At 37.5% G+C, this 12,050-nt stretch overlaps 1 protein-coding gene across 4 annotated transcripts in view; it reads right to left on the bottom strand.

Moving 5' to 3' along the window:
• Positions 1-887: 887 nt before the first annotated feature.
• CDC42SE2 (CDC42 small effector 2) overlaps positions 888-12,050 on the bottom strand; it is a 100,577-nt gene continuing 89,414 nt past the window's right edge. For 3 of the 4 annotated variants that reach the window (XM_058539917.1, XM_058539909.1, XM_058539927.1), the window contains 3 exons: positions 8,833-8,934; positions 4,163-4,279; positions 888-3,661 (listed from right to left, as the gene is read on the bottom strand). In XM_058539917.1, coding sequence (XP_058395900.1) covers positions 4,181-4,279; positions 8,833-8,934 — 201 coding nt within the window. In that variant the 3' untranslated portion in view covers positions 888-3,661; positions 4,163-4,180. The remainder of the gene's footprint in view (positions 3,662-4,162; positions 4,280-8,832; positions 8,935-12,050) is intronic. The other variant, XM_058539934.1, reaches the window with a different exon arrangement.

Genomic DNA, 12,050 nt, shown 5'->3' with positions numbered 1-12,050 from the left:
TTATTGATTTTTCTATTCTAGGATATTGTGTGGCAATTCTCATGATAAGCCAGACCTCACTGACCTCTGCACAAAGGCTGATGCAGTGAAGTCTGCCACAGGATGTATTTGGTTAGTATCTAGATCTTCTGTCCTAAACCAGGGTTTCTCAACTGTGGCACGATGACATTTGGGGCTGGATAAATCTTTGTTGTGGGAGCTGAGTGTGTGTCGTAGATATTTAGCAGCCTCCCTGGTTTCTAACCCTACCAGATGTCAGGAGCACCCTTGCCTCAGGTTGTGACAACCAAAAGTATCTCCAGACACTGCCTAATGTTACCTGGGGAAAATCACCCCCAATGGGAACCACTGTCCTCAACTATTTTAGGGGGAAGAGCTCAACAGCCCTAACTTTGTGATGATGGAAATGTTCTATAAACCATGGTAGCTGATAGCTATGTGAAGCTATTGAGCACTTCAAATGTGGCTATGACTGAGAAATAGAATTCTTAATTTTACTTTTAATTTTTTTATATCCTAAATATACTGTGAAGACAAAATACGTCAGCATGGAAAACTGAGTAGGTATTTGATACCTTTGTTAAAAATCAGATATCATCTGTGAGGATGACAGGTAATAAAAATTTGAATGAAAGGGATATTAATATATTAAAAAAAAACCACTCATTTCCACTTTTTACTTATCTTTGCTGAATAATTTTCTCCCTTACATAAAAATTTTTAAAATTTCTAAACTTGTAAAGAGAAAAGTGATAAATTGTTTTTGCCTAATCGTAGTCATAACTGAAAATATGAGAATGCTAAAAAGGTGCTCTAAGTGAATTCTGGTAAATAATTCCTTGAAAGAAAAAAAATCTACATGAACTAAAGGAAAGGAAAAACCAAACCAGGATTGAAAGAAAACATTTATTGAATCAAAATCAATATTTTCTTTTTAATATCTACAAGCCAACACTGAACTCACTTTATTCAAGAATGAACACAATGTACAAAAAAAGTATGCTTATATTATAAAAATATGTCAATTTTATCTTCTGGGTGCTGAGCATAAGTCATTTTAAACAAAATCAAGGCAAACTTGCTCTCTGTAATGAAACTGCTATAATTTAATAACAAAAGTGAAAGCTAACACTCTCACCAAGTATCTTTCAAGACCCACTGATAATGCCGCGTTGGAAATGCTAACCCAATTGCCACAGTTAACATTTCCGCTCCATGGTTATTGGCACCACTTCATGCCCACGTCATGGGAAAGCACCTGTTTTACAGAATGCAGATCATTGATAACAGAATCCACGTCCTTAGTTAAACCTTCATTCAGTTTCCCTTGCTTAATGGTTGTTAGCATGTATTTCAAAGTATTAACCGTCAATCCTATTTATTTAATTAGCTTCTATTTTAAAATGAGATACGCTGCTATGGGGAACAAATGACCTCTCGAGATTTACAATCCCACTTATGAATATAGGAAAGCTACCTCCCTTCGCACTCTCAAATATCTTCAAGCCTCTCTAAAAAAAATGTGTGTCCAAGGTTACTATCTTAGAATTTTTTGTAATTTTCTTATTTCTTGAATTTATTGGCACCTTCCTTGGCATGTGCTCTTGTGCACAGTGTGGCTACTGTGAAGTCAGTGGCGGCTGCAGAGTGCAGCCTTTGGCTTACCATGGAGAGACGCTCCAGCGCTCACTGGAGTATTTGGTCCTTGGAGAAGCAGAAAAGATAGCGATTGGAAAAAAGAATAAAATCAAATCATGAGTTGGGGAAAAGGGACCTATTGTTGTTCTAGGAGTTATATGACAAGTATAAAACTCGTACTAATTTTAAAAGTCAAAATAGAAGTAGACTAAATAGCATCAGTGCTGACAATGCCAAGAAAATCCAATCTGTCTTCTGAGGAGCTTGCACACAGCAGTACCCCTGGCAGGACACTGACTCTGGCTAAGCAGAGTGACAGTGTACTCAGGCAAATTCCAGAATGCAATATCCACACAGTGAATTAATGACACTAGAGGAATTAAAGTTTAGAAGTTATTAAACTGCAAAATGCCTATTTTGATTACTAAGCATAAATGTTTTTCCTTGACAAATTCTGTGCCTGTTTGGGATTGACACCTATGAAGGCTCAAAATTGCAGAAATACAAAGATTGAGCAATCTAGTGTACCACTGTACTGGGTAAATTAAATTCAAAAGAATTGGAGGAGAAATGCTTTCATGTTTCGCCTATATAAACCTAATATTTATTCAATTACCTTTTTCACATGAACCTGGGACTAAGGTGAGGGGAAAGGGATAAAAGAAAATTTCTTTATTCAATTACCTAATTCCTTATAGCTCTCTAAATAAGTTTTCAATGAACCCCCATTTGCTGCATGAAATGTTAATTCTACCAAATATAGTTAGACAGGACTGAATTGGACATAAGATTTAAACATTTCAATGAGAATACAAACCACTAACTGGCTTAACACTACACCCTTATGGGGAAGGAGAAGCATTTACAGAAATATCTGAAATACACACAGTTTGTGAAGAATAAACATATTTTGGAACCTTAGTAAAGATTTCTCATCAATACCATAAAAAGTCACCATACAGGTTATTTTCACTGGCAAACAATTCAGCCAGGTCAGTGTATTGTTCTTGGCAACTTCCATTGCCCCAAAATATGTAGAATATGGATAGGCCAATGACTGTGGAGTCTGCAGTTCATAGTAGAGGCCAGAAGTTCCACAAACTGTTACTGGAAACAACTGGATACCACAATGTTAAACATAAAATAAAAATAAGTAAAAACAGAATGAGTACACAAAGAAATGAACAGCTACAAAGATGATGATGCTCAGAACTGGACTGGATGAGGGTACTACCACAACACTCAGATACATACCATACCTGTTTACAATCACAGGTCCTTGTTCTCAAAATAAATATACTGAACATTTACAACAGAATGAATGCCTTATGAATGCAAGCTTTTCTTTTATTGTAATAGACCAAAAAGTCATACTTCTAAAACAAGCTACAAGTTACCTTTTTGTAGAACTGACGTGACTTGGTGCCACACCTAACCCTTCTCTAATAGCAGCAGTATCATCAGCCCATGGCAGCAAAGAAATGTTCACTCCTGGCATCCCATGGGCTCCCATATGAAGCAACTTCATATAGCATGCAGAAATCTACTCTGCTGAAGCTTCAAATGAATAAAAATGATCATTGTGCTTGTGGGTCTCATACCTTCCAAATATACATAAATGGTGACTAATTAACATAATAGTAGGTCTTTGCTTACCAATAAAATCATAAGGCAGAGGGTGGGAGGTGGAAAGAGAAATGTTTAAAATGGAAAAAATAGTGCTAGCATTCACAAAAAAGATCATGCTAAGATCAGATCCATAGTGATAAAAATTGAAAACTAAGCCACAATCCAAAGAGCTCTGTCCATGAGTCCAAAGGCATGCATGCCAGCTGAAGGAAATGCAGGATTCGTCTGAAAATAGCTTCTTCGGAGCAGAACAGTAACGTCTCACTGGAGTAATCACAACAGGGGAACAAGACGCCATCACACTTCTCTTTTGTAATTGAAAAGAAAAGAAAAGCAATCACGGCAAAAAAATTAAAGAATAGTGGAAAGAGAAAACACAGAAATTCACAATGACCTATAAAACCAAAAGAAAAATCCAAATTATTTTTACACTTCAGGGATTCATCCTTTTTAAAAGTTGTCTTTTCTTTTTTAATTTGAAAATTCTATCAATAATGCAGTGTTAAATATAAAATTACTTCACTACACACTGGATTCCCTGCAGTATCAGTACTCAAAATAATAATTTCACTCTTGTCTAAAGGATACATAAATAGCATCTTGTCACCAGAATCTCAGTCAGAGCCTCCTCCCCAACCAGACGTCTTAAAGCATTTAAAGTTCTTCATAAGGAAAAGAGCAACGTAAAACTAATAATCAAAACATGCAGTAACTACCTATGATCATCACTTGAAATCCTTAGCTTAGTAAATTATTTTTGCCTTTTCCAGTAATTCACAATTTTTTAAAAAAGAGAACAAAACATATATTTTTAAGCCCAAGACTTAAAGCTGTCTATGTTGTCAGCTGTCTGTCGGCAACGTATGACCATGACACCCTGCTCTGAGGTACTCACTGGAGAAGGGATCCGGGGCTATCCTGCCTTCGTGTCCACGAGCTGCATCTGCACGTTGGCAGACATTCCGCCCCCGTAGCCTCCCTTGGACTGCATCTGGTTCTGAATGGAGCTAACCTAAAACAAGACAAAAAGAACAAAACAAAACAAGTCAGGAACTAGGGCCATTGCAACTAAGCCATTCTTGTCTCAACATTTTAGCTGGGCTGCTTTTCTCAGAAGGGTACTCTTTATAGAAAAAAAATCTGTAATTTTTTTATAGACTTAAAATTTTTCTGATTATAAGGGCAAATGGTGAGGCTAGTAATTGAAACATTTTTTTTTTTGCATAGCTTCCTCTTCTCCCTGCTTTCTCTACTTCCCCATTACAAAAAGTCAGTTTTGTAATTCACAAAGCACTTGGCAGCATTTCAAACACAGTGAGAAGTATACAGATCAACTCAACTTTCTGTTCCTTAACCTCAAGTATCTTAACTTACAGACACCTCACATATATGATCACTTCAATTACTTACAATAGAATCAGAAACAAAATAAGTGTGAATGAAATTGGACCAGCCAAAGATAAAATTTTAAAGTCCATGTGGTAAAATTTACATACTTGATACAGTCTTAATATAGTCTGATAAAGTAAAAAAGAGTCCAAGAATCCAAAGAGTTGGATTGTAGTCCAGATTTATTTATTAATATTCTAACTCTGGGTGAACTATTTATCCTCTCTGAATATCAGCCTTCTTATCTGTAACATGGTTAACACGATAATCTCTCCTAACCATATTACAGGGCTATTTGCTGACAGATTGTGAACTATATGAATGCTGGGATAATTTCTAACTTTGTTGAAACAGAGGCACATAAAGTTATTTGCAAACTGTGAAGTGCTCTTAGCCTATCATCATTATTCCAATCTTAGTTCATATCAATTAGAAACAGTTTGGAAACAGAGAGTAAGAGAATCAGGCTAGACGGCTAGAAAAAGGGAGCAAGGGGCCGACACGGTGGCGCAAGCAGTTGGGTGTGTGCGCTCCGCTGTGGCGGCCCGGGGTTCGCCGGTTCAGATCCTGGGCACGCACCAACGCACCGCTTGTCAAGCCATGCTGTGGCGGCGTCCCATATAAAGTGGAGGAAGATGGGCATGGATGTTAGCCCAGGGCCAGTCTTCCTCAGCAAGAAAAGAGGAGGATTGGCAGATGTTAGCTCAGGGCAGATCTTCCTCCAAAAAAAAGGGAGCAATAAGGTGGTTTTGGAGGTGATGACCTGACAGTGAAGAGTCAGAGCACTGGGAAACTGGTATAAATATACGGAACCAGCTCAAAGGGCCCTTCACATTTCCACAATTCCAGGAGGTGGAGATTGGGGGAAGGACGGGGATTGGGAGTACCATCTATTAATTAATCTACTTATCAAATACTTACTGAACACTTAATATAATAGAAAACATGACATGTGAGGTGCTTTTTTCATTGGTGATCCTGAGTCAACACGTTTAAAGAAAGTAATAAGACTTGCCTAAGTTTTTGGAGTAAGGCAGGTTTTTGGAGTAAGGCAAGTTTAAATATATTCTAATAGAAGAGAAAAGCAAAATATAAAATGCATGGCCTATTAAGATCCAAAAGGGTTAAGTGAGTAAATGTAGTTGGCTCTTAAATGAGTACATTTTTACCCATTTGCTGAAAAATTTACTTATGTGGAACATCTTACTCCAATGATATCACATACAGTCATGTGCCGTCTAACGACATTTCAGTCAACAACAGACTGCATAGACAACAGTGGTCCCACACCATTAGTACCCTGTAGGCTCGTATGCAGTAGGCTATACCAGCTAGGTTTGTGTAAGTACACTCTATGATGCTCACACGACGAAATCGCCTAACGACACATTTCTCAGAACATATCCCCACTGTTAGGTGACACACGACTGTAATGTGTTACTGGAGTATCTAGATGCACATTACTCAAATGACTATTTTAGGTAAGTCTATGAAAAAGAAACTGAAATCTATAGGCCTACAGGTTTACCTTGTTCCATCACGCTTCGCAGATATTGCTGCTTTTACACGACCCTCCAACCAGCAAAAAGTTACAACTTGCTGAAGGCTCAGATGATGATTAGCATTTTTTAGCAACAAAGTATTTTTTAATTAAGGTATGTACCTTTTTTTCTTAAGATATAATGCTATTACACACTTAGACTACATTATAGTGTAACATAACTTTTCTATGCACTGGAAAACCAAAATATTCGGGTGACTAGTTTTATTGCGATACTTGCTTTATTGCAGTGGTCTGGAACCAAACCCACATCATCTCTGAGGTATGTCTGTATTTATTTTAAGTAAACTTGTTCAGTCTGAGGAGGCTACAGCCATATGCTATCAGTTCAAATTTGCTTTCTGCTCCTTTCTGGTCATATCATGTGTTGTGGCACAAACGTGATTTCACCCCAGTACCAAATAATTTCCCACCTAACATGACATGTTAGCTTTTATAGATATTTTAGGCCTATTTAAAAAACAACATCTTTATATTTTTACATGGTGCATTCATAATGCCATGCAGATTCTAAGCAAGAAAAAAATTTTTTCCTTCAAAAGTCAATTCTTTGATTTCAAACTAAAAGATCTGAATTTTCTAATAATAAGTAACCCTTCAGTGTTAAGACTGAACGTATTATTGTGACCGTGGATATATAATGTTTTAACACAACAGGCCTATATTATTAAAAGGGTCACAGAAACCTTTTCTAGGAAGAAGTTAGTATGAAAGGTAGTCTTGGGAAGAAGAGTGTTATTTAAGGAAAAAAGAAACTACACGTCATTTGACCATTCAATAATCCAGAGTGGCGTGGCTGTTTCATACGCATCAAGCCATGTTCCTAATACCAGCTGCTCAGTTCTTACTTAGGATAGACAAACTTGAGAAACTATTTCTTTGGAGAAACAACATATTTATGGTTTTGTCTCATTTGTACCGTTATTGCACAGGAGAACAGAATTCTCGCACCAAATCAGGCTTATAAGTTAGAACTACCAATGACACTTTCAGGAAACTTAGGGATTGTATGATACTCTGCCTAACAGAACTGCCTGAAGAACTGGGTGCTCTGTGAAGGTCAGGGGCTGCGTATCACTGTGGAGACAAGCTAACACAGGCAATGACTACAAAAGGCCTTTGGGAGACACTCTTGTTCTCCCCAGGAGGCAGACGTGGAAGGCCTGCATGTCTTTAGGCCAGTCCTAAAGTTCTACCTAAATCGATGGCAAGCAAGAGTCACCTACATCGAGAATAAGCTTTTTGGGGAGACAAAATGCCAGATAAGAATCTTAAAGGAAATTCTGAAATGTGCATAAACAAGATTTAAAAACTTAAATACCATGAACTAAAAATTTAATTTGTCCTATATAGTTAGATTTTTTTAAAAACCTGAAGTGGGGAAGAAGACATTTGTTGATGAGAAAGAAATTTAAATTCATCACATATATATTGTATTTATATATATTATAATAACCATATTAACAAAAGTCGTAGGGTCCCATTTGGTCTTTTCATTCCACGCTGATCCAGGAAACAAAGCTGCTGAACTATATTTTGACAGCAACCTGACACTTCTTATATTTCCACAGAAGCAGCTGAGTGAAACAAAGTACTTTTCCTACAGATTTAAAACAAACAAGCTGTTTCCTTTCCAGGAAGCTACAAATGTCATTCCTTTGCTTACCTAGTAACTAAAGTGACAAACTTGTTTGCTGTATCCAGGATACCCACCTACCTATTTTAAAGTCTCTGATCTCTTGTTAGGTCTTTTGTTGAGGCTGTCCAGTGAGTGAGTATACAGTGGGTCATGATTTTGTGTTTTAAAAGCCTCATCGATTTTCTGGTTCTAAACACTTTGGGGATCATCTAGACACATCTTCTTACTTTAGATTTGAGGGAAAGAGGCTCTGGATACTTAGTGGCTTGCTTCAGGGCAAAAATGAGAAAGAGCCCTGATAAAAACCCTCATTTGGTGGTGCTTCCATTACATCGCACTCTGTTTTTCTCTTAGACGAAAATTAAGGAATAAGAGTTCAGCTGAATAAATCTAAAGCCTATTCTGAAATTCACTGAACCCTCTATAAAAGATAGCAAATATGGGCAAATTCTAATCCTCTGCTTAGTACACAAGAACTTAGATTACACTAATAAATAAATCACATTCTAATATCATCAGGTAAAGGCTAATATTTTATAAGGTAAACACAATAAACATGTTTGCAAAAGGCAACTAACTGAACTTAAGAGAACAATAAGAGATTAAATATTGCTAAAATATTGCTAAAAGGCTGATCTCCAAGTCCCTTTGGTGGGAGCATGAGAATCAATGGGATATTAATTTCCATTCTGAATCAAGCCCTTTAAAGGTTAAAAGTATGTATTCAGGAGAAAGGTAGCTATGAAGAGTTTAATCCAAGAAACAGGGACCAATGAATATGTTAGCAAATTATAGGAGAGATTAATTTTTAATTGTTCATTTTCTTCTCTCTTCTATACTCACATTATATATTGATATTCAATGTCGACAAATTCTTTTAGCACGGTGTAATCATTAAAAACATACGTATGTGTCACACAGGTTACATATGTCTGTGCCCCAAAGCCCCATCTGCATGTCCCACCAATATACTTACTGAATTCATCCCACTGAACAGATCTCCGGATCCTACATGAGCCGTATGTACAAAGTTTGTTGGCTCTCCAATCATACTTCGGTCAATCCGCCGGCGCCTTTTCTAAAATATGGAGAACAGTGTGTTGAGAAAATGACCTTGGTAATGAAAAACTTATTCTGATGGATTTATATGCTATGAATGAATGACTTTGTTTAATAATATAATAAATTTCCCCAGGATACAGAAATACCTAAATATTGGACTACCACAATTAACTCTTATGATGAAATCCACAAAAGGAATATATGTACCAAAAAAATGACTGGTAAAGCAAAATATTAGGTTATAATTTGAACTTGAAATAGATTATTTGGTTTGGCTTTGGTCATTGACATATTTGTACAATAACCATTTAAGTTTTATTCTTTTTTAAAAAATGACACAAATGTAAAATTATCATCAGTCACTATTACTGTTAACAAAGAATATAGTGTGATTTGAGTAGAACATTATGACTTTTAACATTAACAAACTGATTATATTTTGATGTTTATTACTTCGATTACATCCAACTACCCTTCCATGCTGGAATGAAGCTGTCAGCTGCTCTGTATGGGCAAGATTTGGTCCTAGTCCATTCACTGTTTTCTGGTCTGTTCTGGCTGGAACAAAACCCTATCCAAACTCAGTCCACTATGCTGGGGCTCACTGACTCCTCCTAACGTTTGGCAACCACTTCTTACAGGTGCTGGACCCTGCTTCCCAGTACCTTCAGCTACCAGCTGGAGTCCCTGCCCCACCAGTATGCCCACCCACCTCATTAGAGATATTTCCTACCCTGCTGCTTGTTTCACTGATCGTTTGAGATTTTTCCAGAGATAAAGGCATCAATTTTAGAAGCCAGTATACATTGTTTTACTGCCCTCTAGCTTTTATTGCTGCAGATAGAATCCCAAAAGAAGCCTGATTTCCTTTGAAATATTGATGTTCATCCTCAGAGTTCAACAGGAACACTAGGCGACCTCGAAGTTTGTTGGGTTTTCCTTACAGTGTTCTGTATGGGCATGTGCTGGTCCCTCTAGATCTGAACACAGGTTTTGCTATATCTTAGAAAAGTTTTCTTATATTATTTCTTTGATATTGCTCCTTGTGATCCTTTTTGCTATTTCTGGAGCTCCTGTTACCTGCACATTTGAATGTGTGTTTGTGTGTGAGAGAGAGTATGTTGTTATCTTCCAAGTTTCTTACATTTTCATCCATCATTTTTATTTCTCTTTATAGTTTCGCTGTGTTGGAAAAGAACTCCACTTGATCCTCTTCAGGAATCCACAAATTTTTTCTTACAGGCCAAAGAGCAAAGATTTTAAGCTTGTAGGCCATACAGTCTCTGTCGTAGCTTTGACTCCACCCTGTCACTGTAGTATGAAAGCAGCTATAGACGATGCGTAAACAAATGAGGGTGGCTGTGTTCCAGTAAACATTTATTTACAAAAACAGGTGGCAGGGTACATCTGGCCTCCAAGCAGTAGTTTGGTGACCCCAGTTCTAGATCAGTAATTTTTTCAGTGGTACATAACTTCATTTTTCAATTATGGTTATTTTTTCAGAAGCTCTTTGTTATGAGATCTCATCATTGCAATATTTTTAAATCTCTTTGAGAATTTGTATCCATAGGTTTTTATCTTTTCCTCTCAAAATGTTTGACTATATGAATTAGAGTCTATAAACTAGGGAGCAAAATACTCTCATTTCTTTACTTCTCCAAATTGAGTTACCTCAAGCCCCTTTTAGAAAGGTGGAGAAGAAATTCAACCTGTCTTTTGGGGCCCTGCTCCACAGGATTATAGAAAAATTTTAGGTTAAAATGGTGTCAGGAGACCAAGGGAGGGTTTAGATCCTTTGTCTATGTTCTTCAATTTTTGTATTTCTTAGCACAATGCATGGATTTCCTGCACAATGCTACTTCAGGTGCCCTAAGGGTGCCTCATACAGACTCTCTGCCCCTAACCACAGACTTGACACCCATAGCCATCCTTTGATCTGGGATCCCACGTGCCAGCAATGCACTGGTCTCTTCCACCCTCTTTCCTAGACTCTCAGTTTGTCTATTTCCACCCACCCTGTTCAACATACTTCCCTTCATACTCTTCTCGTCTGGAATGATACAGCCTAAGTCCCTAAAAGAGCCTTAAGAAACAATGCTACCTCCTCTTTTCTAGGATTAAGGTAGGGAAAGAAGATGCTAACAGTAGTTTTGTGCCTTTTTTCTTCTTGGTAATATACTGTTAGATTTCCATGAAATTTGCCTTGTTAGGAAGCTGTTTGTTTGTACAGACACACACAAACGTATCTTTACCATCAGAGGATGTGAATTTTCTCAACACCTGGGCAGGACAAATTGTTAGGGTTTCTTCCCCATTAAGCCCTTTGACTGATGGGTAGAGAAGGGGGCCTTTAGGTTCTTGGCACACTCCACATATGAGCAGAAAAGGAAAATCTCCAGTTGAAGAAAAAGGATAGCACTTAGGTTCCATGGGATAATGGTATCTGCAGGACTGCAGACTTTTCCCAAGGCCTTGTGCAACTACCTTGCAGGGGCAACAGTTCCTGATGTGCAGAGGGTGCCAACTGGCTTAGCCAAAGGGCCCTCTTAAGCAGGCAAGGGACTGGCATATTTCAGAGATCTACTTCCAGGCCACTGCGAGTCTTGATCATCCCTTGCCCTGTGAACACACAGAAGCAACTTCTAACAGTTCTAAATCTGCATCATTTCCTCCAGAAGGATGTGTTTGAGGCTTAGCAGAAGGGTACACTTGGTCCACATCTCCAGGTTAAGTGATGTATTCTAACAGGTGAATTACTGCAGGACGATGTTGGGAGAGAAGAGTCACCATGGTGCACTCAGGCTACCACTAATCTGACCCAGAAATGTTTTTTGAAAGAATAAATTAATTAATGGAGATGTTTGTGAACTGATATGCTTCTGAAAGAGGGATATTAATATACACTCATAACTAATAATATAATGTTCTGAATACCAAGGGAGGATGTTCAAAAGCAGATAACTAAACTGGTTCAAAAGAGACTACTCTTACACTGAAAAGCAAAGGACAGGAAGACTTCAACTTCCTTCTATCATAATGACTATATTAGGTAACTAATTTTTCAATCTGAAAATAGTGAATATTTTTAAATTTGAATTTTACTGAGTCGGTGGTCGGACTTTCCCTTTAGTA

The sequence above is a fragment of the Diceros bicornis genome, chromosome 1 (assembly GCF_020826845.1).
Source record: "Diceros bicornis minor isolate mBicDic1 chromosome 1, mDicBic1.mat.cur, whole genome shotgun sequence".
In the NCBI taxonomy this organism is placed as follows: Eukaryota; Metazoa; Chordata; class Mammalia; order Perissodactyla; family Rhinocerotidae; genus Diceros; species Diceros bicornis.
This window is presented reverse-complemented; position numbering and strand designations above follow the sequence as displayed.